Source organism: Nyctibius grandis, chromosome 6 (genome assembly GCF_013368605.1).
Source record: "Nyctibius grandis isolate bNycGra1 chromosome 6, bNycGra1.pri, whole genome shotgun sequence".
Taxonomy (NCBI): Eukaryota; Metazoa; Chordata; class Aves; order Nyctibiiformes; family Nyctibiidae; genus Nyctibius; species Nyctibius grandis.
In genome coordinates, this window is record NC_090663.1 from 31,033,054 (window position 1) to 31,054,395 (window position 21,342).

Here is a 21,342-nt window from a genome sequence, read left to right on the forward strand (position 1 = left end):
ATGGATTCTTTTCCAGTTCCTCAATTTTGAGAGAAAAATGAAACAGAGTTCTGGAAAGTACACTGTTTAAAATTGAGAGCAACAAGTGTGTCCACTGTGAAAGTATCTAAAAATATGTATCACTTTGGAGTACTTATATGGGAAGTCTTCCATAAGATTATTGTTTTACTACCTAGAGAGAAGATGGAAAAGAAAGCACTTGCATTTAACTATAAGCCAAGAGCTTTGATCTGGAGACAGTTTCTGTAAGAAAAACAATCCAAAAAGAAACTCTCAAACTGAGGATTTGTGCATACTTATATTAGTAGGCTGGACTACTACAGAATTCCAATAAAACAGTAGTTTGTATCCTGATCCCAATATTTGCATACCTTTTGATTCTGGACAGGTTATAATTTTCACTATTAAAGGGAGCAGACTATTACAAAATCTGGTTTTGATACTTTCTCAAGAGTCAAGGTCAGGTACGTGTGAATGAGCACACTGGTATCAGTAAGCTCCTAAAAGAACATGACAAGAATAGGACGGTAGGTGTAGTAAAGCAGAAGCGCTCAATCTGCAAACGCAAGCTGTTTGCACTCTACTGAAATGATTAACGCAAGCGTCCCATCCACACCATGCTTTTTGCTCAGATATGAAAACCTTTCAGTAAAGAGGATGGCTAGAAGCAAATTGCTTGAGCTGCTTCAGCAATGTAAGTCTGCAGACTTCAGGTTGCAAACAGACCTATACATTACGAGATTCACACGCAGTTAAGGCCAGCTGATCTGGGAAGTGTTAAACCATCCATTCGTGGTACTGTTCATCCATAGCACGCTTGACCTATACAAGCAAAGTCAATTCAGCACTTCAAGAACACATACCTTGTAGATTTAATAGTCAGTACGCGTACAGTAAGCCCAGTCACACAGAGGGAAGACTTGCCCTGGGTGTTATAAGTAGCTATACGACCCAAGCAATAGAAAAGACCTAGTCACTATCATGCTGGAGATAGTACAGATAACAGAAATTTCCTTTTCTTTATTTGTAGAATTTGGAATTTAATAAAAACATTTCTGAAAGGATCACTATACTTACTAGGATCAATACACTTATTACACATGTGTATGCAAAGGTTGTTTGTACAGCTTTTCTTTAAAGTAGCACCACGCCATTTTCTTGGAGCTGCCCAGTAGCATCACTGGCAATTATTTTGATCAATGTACATAAAGTAAGTACAGCGCCTAACAACTGCTGTTTCTGTAACTGCCAGAACTCTGGCCTGTGGCAAAGATCAATATGCAAGACAAAAAAATAATTTAATATGGCTCATACAATGTTGTTTCAGCTTCACCTCTACACGCTGAAAAGGTAGGGGGATCTTCATGACTAAAGATACTGCTGTATAAGTTATCTTAAAAGAGCAATATTTAACTTTTTTGTTGCTTTTAAATGACAAAGAAATAACATTTTATATGTCATTCATTTATGTTTCAAAGGGAACATTACAGATTTTTAGCCTAATTTCCTTTTTTTTTTTTTTTTTTTAATTGAAGTGTTATTCCCCAGTTCTACAATAGTTTTATTTGTCTAGGAGTATATTCATATCATACGGAACCCCCCAATGCAGTTCTTGCTCTTTTCTACTGGGACGGCCAAGAAAACAGAATATGATTTGTCTACTTATCTCTCTACAAAATAATTTGCATTAATCATTCCAGCATAAACATTCCTTTTAAAAATCACAGCTAAAGGTATTCTTTTAAGTTATGTAAAATACATGAAGAAGCTTTTCAAAGCAACACTGGCTGCAAGGTTTTCAGTCCTACTACATTCATCTTCAGGATGATATGGACTGACAGAAAATGTATTCAGGCAAAGAACTACAAATAGTATTTCCCATTTAAAGTGAATTATAACTATGAGTTTTCCAACTAGTTCAGGAAGGACACTGAAGATGTACAGCTTTCTTGCAGAACAGTCTTTGAGTAAGATCAAAGAAGATACTGTTAATATTTAACTTTTCAGTAAGTTAACATTATCTTGATTGAATAGTAATTCTACCTTGAAAAAAAGAAAAAATAAAAGGGAAAAAAAAAACAACCAAACCCAAGTCCCCCACAACTTTAAAGAAAGAATAATTAAAACCTGAAAAATAAAACAGCTTTCAAGGTAGTTTAACAAAGACCTTACCAACGTTGTAAGGATTTAGACTAAACAGATTTCAGTCTGGCCCTTCCTGAAAATCCAGCTTTCCAGATCAGCAAACATCGTAAGATTACAAGGAAACGAATCAGTTATAACAAGGTGAAACATTTCAAACAAGCCAGCAGGCAGTTCTGAAATGATATTTAACCAACCTCTCTCCAAGAGGAAATGAGACAGGTAAAGCGACACACGAACCTATAGCTGTTACCATGTCTCATGAGTCTGACAAACCCAAATTTCTCTATTTTCACAGGCATCCCTGCAGTTAAAATTCTAGAGAACTCAGTGATTTACTCCCTCTCAGATGCTCAGTTTTGACCTTCCATGACTGCAAATAAACCTTAAAGGTATAAAGCTCGACTGTATGGTTCTGTGTCAGACAATCTGAAATAACTGCCTTATGATCTGATCTGCCCGATTCTGTACCATGTCAGCCTCCTCACTGTGCTTCAGCATTAATGTACCAACATACTGGTTTTGGGGAACCAGCACTTCAGTTTCCACCAGCCTTTTAAATGGAACCTGGAAACAGTTATGGAGCTACACAGAAAATCCCTGCTTAGTTGCCGGGCATTTAAATGGATAGAGTAGGGAAAGGCTTAACTCTGTTACCCTACAAGGCCTTAAGACAACTGCTACGAATCAGTTACGTTTCTATTTTTGTTGCTCGTCCCAAGCTGCTGGATGTGTGTGCTGCTTTTATGGGAAACATTATATTTGCATTTTGTGAGGATCAGCTACTCTATCCCTATAGAAAGCACTGGGGGAAAAAAACACCATGAGTTTAGGACTCAGCCTGGAAAACTTTGAAAAAAAAGTTAAAATGAATTAGCTATACGGGTAAACTCAGCACAGAAGTCCCAAGTCTGTTAAGCCTCATGAGTGCAATAGTACTTGGGTAGAAAATGTTCTCGGATGCAGACTCCCACTAGACTCACAGAGCAGCCAAAGGTACTTGCATATTTGCCTTGCCCTGCGCCAGGAGATAAATTTCTGCCTTCCTCCCTCCGCCGTAAGCAAAGCTGAGCCAAAAGCTCCTGAGCCACTGCCGTTGGCAGCCTGCAGCCCATTCCTGTTTATAAGTTAAAGCACTTTACAGCCTTGTGTAACACGGATGTACGTCTGGTTCAGCCACCCCTGCCACAGAGTGCTGACAGTAGGCAGAAGGACGGGGGATTGCAGTTAGAAGCAGGAACTACTTCAGGTGTCTCTGCTAACCTCCTCACAAGCACAAGCCTACCAACCCCCACTCCACCATAGCTTAAATCCCTATGTAGGCAGCAGTTCTACAAGCCCTGTACACACAGTATAAGGAGTTTGAAAGCTGTAGTTACAGGCAGGAGAAGGAAAGCGAGCAGGGGCAAGGCACGGACAGGCAATTTTCTCTCGAGGTTAACTCCAGAAATTGCCATTCCCGATGTTTCAGTTACACAGGGCAGGAGCATGAGGAGCTCCATTGCCCAGTATCACAAATAAACAAAATAATTACATTAATATGGCATTCTTCATACTTGAACTAAATTGGCATATTTCTTCACTCCAAAGCCAGCAAATGTTTACAGTGTGTTTTTTAATGCTTTAGCTATCAGGATTTAAACAATTACATGCTTTTAATGCTGAATTTTACAGCTTTCCCATCTCTGTGAAAGAACAGATATTCTTGTAGGAACCTGAAGCAGAAGTACAAAATAGAAATGCTTTTAAGATTTAAAAAAGGTAATGAATACATATACATTGATTTGCAAGTCAGAATTAATGGAATTCATGAGTGTCATTTCTGAACCTTTACCCTCAGCAAGCATGCTGTTACATTGAAGAAAAGCGAGAAAAGAAATACAAAAATCAGGAAGGGAGAAAATGAGAAGAAGTAACAAACCTAAAGGCAGCTAAATGCAACAGTTAGACACCAAACACACGCTAAAACTTTACGGCAAAGCCACATTTGTCTGGAAGTTCTGCAAATAGTCCACAGCACAAAGTTCCCTAAAGTGCCTCAGCTGGTGGACTACAAAATAGCCTGTGCCAGCAGATGCACCTGTGCCAGCGCTGGGACCACTCAGCAGCCACAAAGCTCATCACTCCACCTGCAACACCATACACAACTCTCCATCCACACACCTGCATGTGGCAGAGCAGATCACATGGAAAGGGCCAGCATCACTCCACTGCAATCCCTACTAATTACAGAAAAATGAAGAACTGAAGTGAGGTGGTAGAAACATGTTCAGGTAAAATGGAGAATATGCTTAGGCTTTTTCTTTTCATGGAACTGGCTGCTCTCTATTTGTCAGTCATGTTATTTCTTGATAGAGCACTAGCATACTGTTCATTTGTCTCAGTAAACATGAACATGCTAACTTTGCAAACATACAATCTACCTACAAATTTATATGGTATAATCTCATCAACTTCTGGGCAAATTAAACTACTCAGTTCTACACTGCTCCTTCCATGAAGTAAGAGTTTATGGAAACCCCAACCAAAGAATAAAGAAAAAAAATACTTTAATTCTAGCCAACAGAAAACAACATACTGGAGAAATACAGTATTTTTATACAAGTTATGAGCTGCTTTTATGTGTTTTACTTCCTGTTTTTCCTGCTTTCAAGTCAGAAAATATTTTGAAATTAAAAACATTCTTCCTTCAGCCACTCATCTTCTCAAAGAAGTAACTTAGACAAGGCTCACCCCCCAGTGCATCTTAAAAGATATCAGGAGATACCAGACAGTTTTAGGTTAGCGTCTAATATGACTGTGCAACAGCATCTGGATGCTAAAATATCTACAGCTCATATTGCCATACTGGTCTTTTCAATGAGCAATGAAAGTCTCCCAAGCAATCAGGGTCCAACACAGATGCTTGTCACTACAGACCTCACCAGTACTAATGAGCTAAAGCATTATTATTACCCATGTAGTATCTCTATATAAGGGCTATCGCATAGCTTATAAAGTGAGGGTATGCCAACTCCTGAACATCCAGAGGGACTTGTGAAAAGCTGTGGCAGACAGGAACTTAATCCCTTTAGAAGGTACCATTGCTAAAGTGATGAGGCTTTCTGAAAGTTTCACCTATCTCTTCAAATCAGTAGTGCATTTGGATTTCTCATACCAAACCGTTGCTTCATAAATAAATATTAACACCAAAACCATTCAAGTGCAAGCCGAGAACCCTCTGTCTGGGAGGATCTCTGCTTGCAGGGACCTTTTGGAACTTGGCTGGGGATCATGAAAATGCATGTCGAGTAAAACTGCCAAGGCTACAAACACTACCTTCCCAAATCAGAGGTATTCTCCAACACCACTTACTAATTGAGAAAACATATTCCCAATTGAAGAAGGCACTTGTGACATTTCCTTACTTGAAGGGCAACTAAAGGCTATTCAGTGCTAAATTGGAGACACAAAGAATGCCATTTACTGAAAATGGAAAGGCTTTCCAAAGTAGCCCTCGATTAAGATAAGATAGTTGAAATTATTTTCCCTCAGTTTGGATCCACATAATACTTTTTAGAAGGAACACATATAAAGTTAGTACTCATAGGGTAAGAATCATTCTGTTACTGAAGAGCTTAAAACAAAAAAATAGAAAACACAGAAGTCTACAAATCAGGACATAAAACAGCTAACAAGTGAAGCGCAGCCAACAGATACTGCCAACAGCCATCAAAAGTATCATGAATTACTGAAAAATGTCATGTCATATCTGCCTCTTCCATTTACAATTCACATTTTCATTAGAAACAGAAAAAACACCCCTAGAGAAGATTAAGACTTGTTAGATCACCTATAAACTAAAACTTTTGTATTTGAAGCATGCAAGTTTTTCCTTGTCAACTGAAAAGTGAAGAACTGTTTAATAAAATACTCAAATTATAATCTTTCTGTAACTTAAATTTGAATTGCTGATGTCACTAGCATGGTATCTTTATATGCAAATACTGATTTAATCTTGCTGGTAAATACTATATTGACCTTAGTAATACTTTCTTGAGCATTAGCGGGGGTGTTATTTTTGATTTTTTTTAGCCCAGTGATTGATTTTAATGTGTTTTAAAGGATAACAGGTTTTTACTTAAAGGAAAATGTCTCCTTAAAAATAAGCTGAGATTTTGATTTTATACACTGTCCAGCCTCTTACAGACTCTACCTTAGTTCACAGAGAGAATTATAGAAAACAGACAGAATTATAGAAAACAGACAGAATTATAGAAAACAGACAGATAGCAGTGTCACAGGTATGTTTTTAAATCTGTTCTACATGCAAGAGATTTACAGTGTGAATCAAAAACGAACAACATGCTAAACCCTTCTCTCTCCCTCTTGAAACATTGCTTTCAAGACCTGTGGACAACCTGGACACAAAGAATTTAGAAGAATACTTTTATGTCCTTGTATTACCAGCAAATCATAGAGAGAATGGTTTCACAGTAGTACATATAATTATTTTTGCAACAAGTTTCTCCATATCTGGTCGACTTCTGCACTTCACAGCTCCCCTTAATCAGCTATCGCAGGATCTTCTGAAGACTTGCTTGTTTTTCTGGGTATATTAAATTTTCCCTCATTCTCCCCATACTACCACCTCTCTCCCCCTCTCCTTGAAGTCAAAAGATTTATTTTCTCCCTCTCCCAACTATCTTACTGTAAAGTAATTGTGGATTGGAAAGGTAAAGAGATATTTGCTTTATTTACACCCCCCACAACCAAGTTTTAACTGCATTACCTCAAAGAATTAGCCTAAAGATAATGTTTTAAAGAATATTTGCAGCTAAATATTGTCCAATTTAACTCCTAATATATCTTTTCTTTAATAAACTGGAGTTCTCACAGAAAAAAGCCCAAACACCAGGATTACTGACATTCACCTCCTAAATTGGGTGTTGGTTCTTTCCCACAGTGTTCCAGTTTGCTGCGTGTCCATTGGTATTGGGATGGAAGGAGAGTCTCCTCTTGGTTTAGCAAACTGAACAGTCTCACCAAGGACAGACATGCACCAGGGCCACCACAAATGAATATACAAGACAACTATATAGGCGGAAAGGCACAATCTCCTTTTCGCAGCATTAAGCCATTACATTGGTTCACCTGTCATATGAAACCTTATACTAACATACTCAAGCCTCAGGAAACCTTTTAAGTGCTTAAAGTCCAGAAGCTGCATAAAAAAAAAAGTGATACAGAGGTAATCTATTAAGTGAACAAAAGCATTAAAAAAATTGTAAACTCTGTTCACCATAACTCAGAGGAAAACAAATAAATCACCTCCTCATGAAATCCATGTGAGCAGCTGTTAAGTATGAAGAAAAGGCCCTTCTAGATTTACCTTTGACTTGGACTGACATTCACCTTGAAAGAAGCACTAAGTTACAATTAACTTTGTTAACGGTTGGACCAGAGGTCTCTTCCAACCTGGTTGGTTGATTCTGTGATTGTCACTCTTTGGGATGAGGTAAAGGTAAGGTTTGGCAACAAAAAAGCAAACAAAAAAACCCCACCCAAATCCCAACAGCAACAGAAAAAAACATTAACACTGTAGGAAAAAAGTATATTCATTGTAAATTCCTGCATGCTTATTCTTCCGATGAAACCCTGAGACAACTACAGTAAAAGCAAATTAGGCGTACAGCCAAGTACACAACACTACTAAAAAAAAAAAAAAAAAATCAGATCTCAAAAAAAATAGGGCCAAAAATAATATTCGAGGTATCTCCTAGAACTAAGTTGTACTATCTTTTTTTTTTGTAACAATATAACTATAGTCAATTTTCCATATTAATGATAAAATGAACAAGTCAGGCATACTCTCTTTGCACTCAGGCTTACTTTTAAAAAGACTTGCTGGACATCATTTCAGTTCATTATTGACTCCATCTTAAGCAAATGCTTTACTTAAAAAAACATTTACCCAATGGTCATTGTATCTGCTTATAAGCAGTAATAAAACATGTCATCACTGCACTTAAAACTCTGGAGAGATGCTTATGTTTCCATTTATCTAAAATATTAAAGAGTTCGTTTTCTACAAATCAATATATTTAAAACAGAGGGTATCCAGAAGGTGACTGCTACTTTTGGTGATGGTAAGACGTCTAGCGCTGCCCTCACTATTGACCAAAAAGGCCCTCTCAGTGAGTTGGTTCCCCTTGCCAATTCATCTCAGAACTATTGCCCCAAAAATTTTAGAACATGTTCTGCTGGCTTTGTGAAAAGAATCAGCTCAGGGAAAGGCCACACCAGCACCCGACAGGAGATGGGGAAGGGCTGCACAGCTGGGAGCGAGACCGCCCTTTTCACTGGCAGGAAACTATTGTATTAGTCTGATCCACTTGTAAAACCACACTCAAAAATCTAAACAAAACTCCCTTCCCCTACCTTCTGTTGCAAAGAGCTTCAAGAGCAGGTTCCAGAGGCCCTTGGGAAAGGTTCCTTACTACTTCTTATGGAAAATATACACAGAACAATTTCCTGGGGCATTACTCAAGCAAAACAATGCTATCTGCTATGATAAGAAAACAGGAGAGAGGGTGAGATTTTTACGTAAATAGCATTCTGGATCCCAAACAGTATTATGGAGCAGTCTCTGAACATAAGCAAGGAGCAAACAGAGACTGGGGTGGAGGGGAAGCCATGGTCCTTAGTTGCCCACTAACCCATCCAGTCTTCTCTTAACTGAAACTCAGAACGTGGGTACGGAAACTGACTTTTATTCCAGACAGATGCTGGGCCTCCTGGCCATCCTCTGCTGTACAAGGCTGATCAGAGATGCAACACGAAGCTTAACATGTCCTGCAGAGTTGCTGGTATTACAGGGATGCAGTACTGGCTCATCCTCAGTTTATGTCTGTCCAGCCCCTGTTGTTAGACCCCTGAGGCAATTACAGCTCTGTTACTCATTTTTTTACCACCAAAGAATACATTTCTGTTTGCTTATTTCTGCTCCCCTAGCAGAGGCACTTGAAGGGAAACAGGTTTAATGTTTGCAAAAGGAGACATTTCCCATACACAGAAATAATGTGGACACTGTGAGCAATGAGAATATTCACATCACTGATAAATTTAACATCTCTTGTGCAGTTATTGCAGATTTAACCTACACGGCTGGCCATTAAGACTGTTCCGCAGTATTAGCTAGCCAACGCAATCGAAGCACAGACCTGCAACAGAAGGGCATATTTCACACACCACAAGTAGAGCTGCTGTTTACCAGTTTGCACAGAGCAGTCATGGTGTTCCCCTTCTTTAATGCGATAAACAGCAAAAGGGAGAATATGAAATAGTTTATAGATGGGTCTGTATGTATATACATTTGTATGTGGCTTTTGGTACATGTAGTGATAGGACGAGGGGGAATGTTTTTAAACTGAAAGAGGGTGGATTTAGATTAGATATTAGGAAGAAATTCTTTCCTGTGAGGGTGGTGAGACACTAGCACAGGTTGCCCAGAGAAGCTGTGGATGCCCCCTTCCTGGCAGTGTTTTAAGGCCAGGCTGGATGAGGCTTTGAGCAACCTGGTTTAGTGGAAGGTGTCCCTGCCTGTGGCAGGGGGGTTGGAACTAGATGATCATTAAGGTCCCTTCCAACCCAAACCATTCTATGATTCTATGAAAATACTTTCTCTGGATCTTCCAAGCTCATCTTTCTATGTTTGACTTGGATTGCAGCTTTTTTGAGACAGAAACTTTTAAAACTAAGAACATGCCAACTCTTAAGTGCTACAGCAAATTTAAAAGAACTACTTACTAGCATCTATTAAGTGGTGTGATGCATACAATCATATGCAAATACTTCAGCAACTGAGATTTTTTTTTTCCTAGAGTTCTAATAATCTTATAAATCTAAAAAGACAGTTAGAAAAAATTTCCAAAATACACTTAAAACCATTCTGACAGAAGCTACATATTTTAAAAGATGTGTCAAAGAGCGTATATTTCTAAGGCTTTCTTTTCGGCTATAAAACAAAGTATATACTAATTGAGTTAACATTTTGAAAGGAGATATTTATAAATGTTTTAATCCTAAAAAAAAAAATCTCATCGCTTGAATTCCACACAAAATATTTAGGTCAGATATATGCAAACCCAACTAAGTGGTATTAACAAAATAATACTTTTATGCTTTGGAAGCCAGGAATAGCTTTTTTGCTTGGTTGGTTTGTTTAAGACCTTCTAAAATACTTTTACACTTTAAAATAGTTAACAGACTCTGTATTTCACCTAAATTCTTATTAATACAAAAACGTTGCCTAAACAACAGCAATAAGGAACAGAAAGAGAAAAAAAAAAAAACCACACACACAAAACCAAACACCCACTTTCGAATTCAAACGTATCTACAGGACAAGCCACCTTAGCTTCAAAAACATACCAAGCTCCTGACCAGTTTCGTTATATTAAATTCAATGGTGCGTTATCACCACATCTGCCGACATTTAGCAAGTAAACATTAACGATTTTTTTCCAAATCATTCTATTGTTTTATTACCTGTTTTGTTGACACCTGCCTTCTACAGCATACCCAACTGGTAAACACAGTAGTTCTTTTGCTCTGTTCCAGCAGAGCAGTTCATTCCATTACCAAGATACAAAAATAGAAATAAGCAGATAATTTAAAGAGGATTCAGCTACTATCTGCTATTGTAAAAGCATGATCCCAGAACAGACTATAAGTCTGCATTTCGCAAATGATGACATCACATTATTAAGTGATATTAGTCAGGCCCTACTGATTTTCACAAAACACTCCTAATAATCACCATTTGGCAAATATATAATGAGCAAGAAAGTAGAATTCATCTTCAGCAGAACTGGTGTATTCTATGCTTATTATTCTCATTTCCTCAAACTATCGACAAAACATTGAACAAGGTTAGATGAAGGCATCTGTTTCGTCTACAAACTTCAGCCCATAGCATTTTCTTTTAACCTGGCACAAAGGCAATTCTATTTGTTCTGAAATTATAACATTTGAAACAAAACATTATTTTAAAGTGAGAGCTATAAAGAAACCATAATACAGCATAAAAGCAAAACTGATGAGATACGCCTATGGAGATATTTAAGCTGTGCACATCACAGTGATATCCAACTATGAACTTCAGGGCTCTCCAGCATTCAAAGTTAAATGAGGACATGAACCAGTCATCACCCCTTCAGACACTAGGAGCTTCTGATCAGAGTTTTCAAGCATATAGGCACTAATATTCTTAACAGACCTTCTGTAAGAAGTCTTCAATAGTCCATACCATTACAACATTAACTTGTTCTAATTTGTTATACACAGGAACAATTTAACAGAACTGTCCCTGCTTTCCCCAGCTGCCGTTACTCAACCTGACACATTAAAAAAAGAGTGGTTTATATCACAATCAGAAAGGCTAAGAAAAGTATTTCCAAGGAAACCCCTTTCCCCACCCCACCACCACAAACTTAATTCCATAGTTAAGGCTATAAGTTCACCACCCAATAAGATGGACGTCACCATCTCGTATCTTTGCAGTTAGACACATAAGGGAAAAATTTCAAGGCCACACTAATTTCTGAAAATAGTCACTACATAGCAAAGGGTAAAAACTGTGTATCTGATAGCCATCAGGATCCAAGACCATAAAGGCTCAAGACCTTACTATTTTAGCTGAAGGCAAAAAGAAAAAAAAAGTAAAAGTGGATTTTCCATTGCCACCCAGCTGAACTGTCTGAAAAAAGAACATTAACTCATTCTACTTCTTTTTATCAGCACTATACACTGTGATATTTAGACACTAATAGGTAGCAAAAAGAAAAATCTTCATAGAAGCAAGCTTACCCATGTTCTTAAGTTAAAAATTCTCTATATCATGTCCATATTTTTACTTGACTCCTTTAATTTACATAGTATGTTTATTTTAAAAAATTTGCAATCTTCAAAACATCACAAAAGGCAAGTATAGACATTTTTGAAATTAAAAAACTCTTAAAAGGAAAGCCTTCAAAAACTTAGGGGATTTGAAAAACAGAGAGAAGATGACACAAAACTTAAACTCTGCACTGCAGTCAGAGCTCTGTGCAGCACACATCTGTCTAGACAACTCCTAGTGCTTAATCATAGCCACATTACAATTAAAAAACTTAAATAAGGATACTTATTCCAAAAAGGGGAAAGTCACATGGGCATGCAAAGACAAGGAGTACATTAGAAATCCTGTAAAATTGCTTTCAAACAGGTCACTAACACATAATAATGTGTCATAAAATAGTTCTAAAACTAAAGACACCATTATCATAGCAACTCTGATGAAAATGCCTTTTATAATCGAATTCGTCAATTTGGCAAAATAATAATGATCTGAAGAAAAGCTTAGTAATTTGTTTTTACCAGGTTGATGACATGGATACATACTGTGATCAGGATGTAAAACATGTGTCCCCTCGTCTTCATCTATTGTCTGTCCTAATGAAAACAGTCTGACACGTCTCATCTTCAGTAGCCTTGGGGAGCTTTCACGGGCAGTACTCCCAACATCCAGAACTACATCTCCAGAAGCGACAGTGGGAACAATTTTTTTCAGGAATTCCATTTTTACATGCCTTCTCTGTTCTCAGCATTTACTAAATTCAGCAGTTTAGCTCCACGTTACGGAGCCTGGCTCTCACATCAACTTCCTTGAGCACGGAGGTGGACTACGCGTACTCCTTCTCCTACTGATGTCACGTTGAACCTGGGTGGTGCCAACACCAGCACGTCAGCTGCCAGCTGCTCCAAGGCAGATTTTAAAGACATCTAACTGTACGGACTGATAAGAAAACCAAACAACAACAAGTCTATATATTGGCCAACGGACCACTAAACTCTGCACTTGTAGAAGACACCATGTTTAGTATTGCAACAGATTTAAGCTCTAATAAAATGCACGGTGTATTTACAAATTTCTGTGTGACAGAGTTCAATAGCTCTTAATTTTCACGAAGTGCACAGAGAGTGTTCATCTGCATTTGAAAGATAACACTTATCATTCAGAAAGTCAATGCACCAGCTTTATAAACAAAGTGTCTAACAGCACCACAATTTAAGCCATTTGCATTCTCACACGGTTTTAACTACTAGCTATGAAGATACTAACATTTATTAAATATTAAGGTCTGATCTGCAGAGACTCTGATTTACCACTTAAAATACTTAAACCACCTTCCAGAAAACACCAAGTACAGAAATAACCTGTCTCATTTTGTCCAAATGTCCACTTTATCCCTAGGGCTACTTCTCCATATGTGCCTGGTTTAGCTGAGTTTTTTGGTTTTATTTTGGGGAAGTTTAAATTTTGTTCTATATTTAGCTTAAAGAAGCCATTACGAAAGATGCCTTGCATTTGGAGCAGAAAGCTCAGGGGAAAAGAGACATTAGCACAGAAGAGTGTTCCTTAATGCTTTCTACATTTGGGAATATGTATCAACGTACGATTGAAAGTATTTTGCTTACTACACTTGGAGTGGAGATCCACAGACACACTATTAGGTAATATTCCCACCTCATTTGCCACCAAGAATTGTACACATCACTCAGAGAAAATCCACTAATAATCACTGTGAATGTCTGAGCGGCAGCACGCACACTTCTGGTTTTATGAAAGCAGCTCAGTGTCCAAGACATTTCTGAATGCATTCAACACAGTTATCCAACCTAAGCGTGAAGTACACCACACTACTATACATTCCTCAAAAGAAGGTACTTAATCTGAAATTCACTACTATGTCTAGCTCTCCTTACAAAAAAAAAGAAAAAGAAAAGAAAAGGTATGAAAGGTAGAGTAACCTGTTTCAGGTCTCCGAGTTCCAGTAGTTCAGAGCTCACAAGGTGCTGCTCACCCGCATTAAGCTGTCAGTCCTTTACTGACTAAGTCTACTGCCGTACTTTGTAAGTATTGAATCTAGCTAAGAATGTTACAAGTTGAAATATTTGGTACAAGTTCATTAAAGTTGCCACCTAAGACATTTTTCAAGTTCTATATAGACTGAAAACGTGGTATCTTTTGTATTCAAAGCTGCATTAAAATCCCCAAATATTCAAGTTAGTCTACATTTCCCTTGTAAATGAATACAAAATTCTACACAATTTTCTCCCTGTAAATGAATACAAAATTCTGACCTTATCACAAAAGACACGTTGTTAGAATATTATTTCCTGCAGTGAAAGATTTGGGAGATCAAGAAAAAAATTGTCCCTATAATGATTTCACTCACAGGGTTTTTTTCCACTGATACAAAAAAGTTATACAGAATATATTTTCAGAAAAGCATTTTATGCGTTTTCGGAACAAATAATAAGATACCACAAAGACAATTTGCGATTATAAGAGAACATGAGTCATTACAAACTCAAGCAATCATTTATTCATAATAGCATTATTTTCTATAGAGTTTCTTTTTTTGCCCTTGAAATCTTGCCACAAACCTACTTTACCGTTTCTAGCATTTGGGAACGGAAGATAAATTCAGACACTTCTGTGAGACTGAGAATGCTTCCAATCACCCAACCGCCAAACTGCAGTTTGCAAAGAAGGGGGAGCACTCAGATATTTCGAGTTGCACCTAACTTAAACACCCTCTGAAAGGTTCAAACTAGATACCAAAGTGCTCTTAACCAGCTATGGAGGTTTTATTATGCATGTGGACACAGGGTGGAGACCACAGATTAAGTACCTAGTACACCACTTCAGTTAAATGCACAAGGTGTAACTTTCTACACAACATGCAGCATTTGTGGACTAGCCGTAAATAAAAAAAGTAAGGGTTGAAACTATACTTTTTTTTTAAAAAAAAAAAAAAAAAAGTCTTTCAAGTAATAGGATTTACAAACAAAACACAAACAATAAAAACCACCCATCATACACATGATTATATTGCGAAATTAACCTTGATAAACTAATAAAGTTCATATAACACAGATATATTCAAAAGCTTTTGACTGATTTTTCCTTCAGGATGGCTTTTGTTTAACTCTCACAAGGACACCATGCAGTTTTCTATAGAAGATAGTTGGGGATGTGTAGTTGGGGATAGATGGGGATATATATGTTTATATGTATTTATATATTTTTAGATATATATATGATGGATGGTAGTCAACTCCAGGACATTCTATGAAAACAGCATTTTAGAAATAATGAAGCTAGGATAGAAAGCTTATGTTTCTGCCTATGTCATTTCACATACACTCCTCTCTCACACTTGCTCTTACTGTCTTCCTTACACAGTACAATGTACAACTGCTGTTTTTATACAATCTGAGCAAGCTTTACAGATAATCTGTCAGGGGAAAACATAAGAGAAGTCTTACAATTGTTATAATCAAATCCATCTTTTAAACAAAAGAAACCAAAACAGGCTACAAAGAGCCTCATTTGTTAAATTTTAACACTTTCTTATTCTGGAACCTCTAAATAAAAAAAGAATGGGAGACTCGAGCTTATACAGAGTTATTGTTTGTATTACAGTAAGGTCTTTGATGTCTTTCTGTGTGTATTCCACTTCTACTACACTCAAAGGACAACTCTAGTTTCGCACTGAAGTGCTTGCTGAGGTCATTCAGGCTTCCCATGTCGCAATTACACAGCTAGTGATATAAACAGCAAGAAGATAACCTCCGAGCCCCACATCCCTCACTAACCTCCAAGCCCCACATCCCTCACTAACAGGAATCCACTTCAGCAGGCCTTCGCATGAGAGGGGAACACGAAGAGATTACAAAACATGCAGAAGTACCACACGGAGATCCAGCGAGTGCTCAGAGGGTAACAGCACTTCTCAGAGCACGGTCCGTTTGGGTTAGACCTTTCAGGGCACAAACAGCAGAGCTGTTTGGCAGGGGTGCATGAGAATCCTGCTGAAGCAGGTGAACCTGCTGATGCAAGAACATCCTAACAATGAGAAATGCTGAAAAAAACAGAACACAATCAATGAAAGAAAGATTCACGTGAGAGAAAATGTCCCGGTTTGGCCTAAACCAGACCAATTTTCCTTTCAGGGATTTTTACTTTCAGCTAAGTCTCTTCTAAGTAACTGCACTTTCTGAAACTAACTGCATGTTTTGCAGACAGTGTCTGCTTCTAGGACTGATAATGCTGAAAGTTTACAGTTATCACTGAGGCACCGGTAGGGATGTTGTGCAGTAAGGCTCTTGCTGTACTTATTCTTAGAAAAACCAAGGTCACTGCTAAATTCCTCCCTGCTTACGAGTGAAGAGCCGAAGGGGGGGTCGCAGCTGCAGGGAGGAGCGGACAGGGCAGGTGACCCAAAATTGACCAACGATGGTATTCCATCCCATACATGTCATTCTCAGTATAAAGCACAGGGATCACGAGGGTCTTGCCCCTTCTGCTATGGCCGGTGTCCAAGGAGGACTCTGTCCATTTCCCTGCTGCCCCCGATCCCGATCTGTGCATCCCTGAATCCAGTTCCCGTCCGTCGCTGGGCCCAGCTGGGGCCTTCCCGGAGCCTGCCCTGCAGTGCCGGGGGTGACGTGGCTGACTTCAGGGGAGCTCAATCTTGGTTTTGTATATATCTGATTATTTCCATTATTATACTCTTTTCCATTATTATAGTTTATTAAAACTGTTTTAACTTTCCAACCCGTAAGTTTCTCTCGCTTTTCCCTTTCCCTTCTTGGGGGTGGTGGGTGGGTTAATAGAGAGCATCTGCCACCGGTTTAATAGCCAGCCCAGCTCTAAACCGTGACAGAAAACTACTTGCAAGTCCCTTGAGTTCACGTCTAGAGAATTTTTAGAATTAGCAGTAACGATATTAAAAGACAACTACGAAACAGACAACATACTGGGAAGTATAATTTTAGAAGAAAGCCTAGATGCCCTATAGCCTACCATACACACGCATTATTTGACAGGTCTCTTCACAAACAAGCACACGTTACAAACCCTCAGTTTTGTAACACAGAATGTTTTTAAAACTATCCCACGCTGCTAGTGCAAACCCACCCCAGCCCTACCGGCAGTGGCAGGGAGGACACAAGAGTTCCTCTCTATCCAACACAGGAGCTGTCAAGACAGGCCCTGGGGTTTCTGGAGGCCGGAGGGGAAGAGCGGTGCCCGCTGGCCTCAGGGGGGTCACCGAGCCCATCAGGCAACAGAGAGCTTCTGAGCGAGGACCCCGCATCCCCCGCCCCGGGGAGCACGCGCGGGGCGGAGGCCTTTGCCCGCAGCGCCCCCAGGCGGCGGCGCCAGGCTGCGCCCCCCGTGCTCGGCGCCGCGCCGCCCTCCGCGGCCCCCCTCCTCCTCCTCCCGCTTCCGTGCCGCCGCACCGCGCCAGGTCAGGCCAGGCGAGGCGAAGCGGTAACGCTGACCTCGAAAGCGGACTGCTTTTAACCGGCATTCGTTTGTGGGCGACGCACGGGCCGCCCTGCCGCACGGAGGAGGGGACCTGCGCCCGGCTTCACGGGCTCCTCTAACGCCGGCAGGCGTCAACAGCTCAGGGCAGCTGTGCTGGCAGGGGGGTAACAACACGCCTTCCCAAACCCGTAGCCACGGCTGTGCTGGCCGAGTGGTACAGCCGCACTGGCAGAGAAGGCAGCTGGAGGCGCTCCCGTGCCAGCAAGGTGGAGGCACGCACTGCCAGCCTCCTGGCACTGAAATGCCCTCTCCCCTTCGGTGGTACTGCCATGGTGGCACTGCCATGGTGCAGCACCACAGAACCCTTGCTTTCTCCCAGCTTCTCAGCAACGTGACCACGTTGGTAGGACAAAACACAAAAAAAAACCAAACAAACAAAACCACACAAAACACACACACAAAACAAAACCAAAAAAACAAACAAACAAACACAAAAGCAAAACTATCCCTCCTGCTGGGACACTGGTACTGGGGGTTCTGCCAAACCAGCTTCAACAGCAAAAAGCCAGTACCACAGAAAGGGTGCAAGTTTTGCCTTGCGAAAGAGTGAGTGGTCCAGGTTATGCAAAGTGGTCTGCAGCTCTTCAAGGTATGTTCATACTCGTTGAGCTCAAGGGTTTTAACTATGCATTCTTGAGCCCACATTGGACATAGCATTAGTGTGCACCCAATGAGCATCATCGCTATTTTCTCCAACTTGTTAATTTAAACCTGACATCACTGTTTCAAGTGGGAGTGAATCTGCTAAGGAAACAGAGCAACTATAACAGCACACAAGTATTTAGGGAAAAAAAAAAGTACAGGAAGTTTTTCCTTCTTGAATCTCAGAATAGAAGCCTCATTTCTAAGAATTTGTCTTATCCCAATAAAAACAATCTGCTCTTCCCCCCAAAAAAGTGAAGACCAGAGACACATAACTGAAAGCAGAATAAAACAGTAGACTTAGAAATTGAACCTGCACTCTAGCCTGTAAGTATAAATTAACACACCTGCATTAAACTGATGAGAGGTACCAGGTACTGGACAGCTATGTTATACTTGTTGGCCAATTAGCAGGACATTGTCATAATTTCACACAAAAGACTGCAGGGGCAGGGAAGACAAACCCTGTTTCTTCCTCTCTATACTCTTCACATTTTAAAGTAATAAGCCTTCTTGCTTTAGAACTATAACTTAACATAGTCACATACATTTTTTTTCTTTAAATACAGAAACTAAACAGAAAACAACCTCAAAAAATGTATGCATAGGGAGAAAACAGTTAATTTGTCATATTGTGGAGTCACCTCACCTTATTAGCAGTCTGGACTAACCACTCGTAATAACTTGATGCATTTAAACAAATTAACCTTGCAAGTCAGGAAGTTTCAAAATGTTAAAAGATATTAAAGACCAGAGGCCATCCTTCATATAATTTAAAATTATACTTTACCAGTTAATTCCCAAGCTACTTAGCATTAATAGTTTCCTTGGTCCAGTTCAATTAATGTAGTTTCACAGCAAAAAACTTAAAAGACCAGTATAAGCAGGGACAAAGCAATGCACAGTTTTGCAAAAAACTATATCACTGTAAACTTGTAGCTATTATTTTGCATAAAAAATACTTTTAACTCAAGCCATTTAATCTTTCTATAGTTTAGCTTTATGGTTGTTTTTTTAATGCAAACATGCAAATAGTTTCATTTGTCCCCATGTTCTTCTGAAAGAAAGCCCAGATTGCTGTTTCCTGAGAAAGGAAAGTAACTGTCGGCTTTTGGTAAAGTTTCGACTTTCCTTCAGTCACTTAAACTGTACTTGCTCTGTACAGAGCGGGGGGGGGGGGCTGGGTTTTTTGAGCCAGTTGTGGGGCTTTTTCTTTGGAAGGTTGGGGATTTCTGGAGTGTTTGGGTTTTTATTTTTAAGAGCGTGGCTTTAATTATGTAGCGTTAGTAGAAGTGAAATACAAGTAGAAAGAAAATACTGGCAAAATATATCACATCAGAAGCTGAACATAAAACACAACTGTTAGGTTCATTGACTGAATGCAATATTATCCCATTTCATAAAAAAGCCACAAAATTTTTACCATTTATGTATTAGGTAATAACTGTTCTTTATCTTGAAGCCGCATGCAAGAATACAATGCTTTCCTGAACTCATTAGGAGTTCCTGAGAAGATCAAGGTATTGTCTTACCCCACAGCTTCCACAATCCTCAGTCAGGATAAGGATCTGGGCTTCCTGTCACTAACTTCTTGCTAGTTCCAAGTACTAACGTATCACACAAGATCTTCCAAACCTATGAATTTCTTCCACCAGTAGATTTTCTTCAAATAAGAACTTGCATTTCAAAGTAAATCCCAGAGTAGCATATACTCTGAATCATACCCATTCCCACGCAAGCAGGAACACCCAGAGAAGATGTCATTACACAATCCCATAACAACCAAAGTGGCCAAATCTTTTCCCTTATAAAAGGATCAAAGTGAATGATGACAAGCATGACGTTGACATTTCTGTGCAAAGGACGTTAAAAAAACCCAACATTTAAAGGACAAAGGTGCTGTGAAACAGCTACCAGTAAGTCAGACCAACAATGAAAACACTGCTATGAAACTGGATCTCTAAGGAATTGAGAGCTAAAAACCTTTACCGAAAGCTTTTTAAGTGCTTAACAGAAATACAAGGAACAGTTGCCAACTGTTAATGTAGTTTTGCCTATAGAAAGGCCAGAACATAGATAATAAGCGATAATCAGAGACGAAGCACACATGTACATCTCCAGAATTACTTAAAAACAAAAGTGGTTCAACATACACTTCTTAAACAAGTAGTTTGGCTATTTGGTTGATGGCTATTTTCAGTCATTGTCACTGTTTCTGTTAGAATTTTCTCTAGCGCTACATGAAAGTACACATCTGTAGAAGAATTTGCTCATGTTTGAATGGCCAACTTCTAAAATCATGCCCAAAGCATAAAAGTCAAATGGCCAGGGAAAGAATCTGTGGTTTATTGTTCAAAATAACTTTCATTCCAATCGCAGAAGTGCATACAGCACCAGTTTATCTTGCTTCCCTTACTAAACCTAACCTAATCTCAGTTTACTCCTTAAAAAAGCAGGCTTACCAAGTTCGCAGTACACAGGACAAGCTCAGTTTCCAATACCAATGAAAATCCTCTGAACATGTGGATTAAATACAGGGTCTGTCTTGGTTTACATAGCATTCATCCACTCTAATCTATTTTAGTTCTTCCCTTGCAAAATGGACAGGGTTTTTGAAACATGGTTACAGAAAGTTTATCTACACTGCAAAACAGAAAGTAGAAATTAATATTCAACCTAGTAACAAAAACCTGAGTGGGTAAGTTCACAAGTCCATTCACATGGATTGACATGCTCAAGACTCTACTAGTTTAGGCGTACATCCTCTGCTCTGTTACACAGGCAGTACTACTAAAACCCTGAAACACTATATATAATATAGTGTTATAGTGAAATATATTTGTAATACAGGATTTACGTTAGCTGAGGAGCAGTGTATTTTTAAATCCCATATAATGTCTAGTCCTCCTATATAAAATTTCATTGTGTGATCTCTTTCTCATAACAAAACCACAGTGCCAAAGAAGGACATACAACTAGAGATCAAGATTCATGAGTTAATATTAAAATCAACCACAACAGAAATAAGAACTTCATTTTCTTAAGTTACGTCTTTGTTCAGCAACAAGGGTAGCTAAATCAAGTTGGTGAACATAAATTATTTCTCATAGAGATGCTATCTGGGATCTAAGAAGGTT

The 21,342-nt window shown here is 39.0% G+C and overlaps 1 protein-coding gene across 7 annotated transcripts in view; it reads right to left on the reverse strand.

Annotated features, from left to right (window-relative positions):
• The window catches only part of FRYL (FRY like transcription coactivator), a 184,742-nt gene that overhangs the window by 143,524 nt on the left and 19,876 nt on the right, over positions 1-21,342 (reverse strand). For 6 of the 7 annotated variants that reach the window (XM_068402596.1, XM_068402592.1, XM_068402591.1 and 3 more), the window contains exon 1: positions 12,565-12,856. The exons of the other annotated variant lie outside the window; for it this stretch is intronic. In XM_068402596.1, the coding sequence (XP_068258697.1) occupies positions 12,565-12,742 (178 nt within the window). In that variant the 5' untranslated portion in view covers positions 12,743-12,856. Of the gene's footprint in view, positions 1-12,564; positions 12,857-21,342 lie in introns of those variants that run through there. 7 annotated transcript variants of the gene reach the window in all.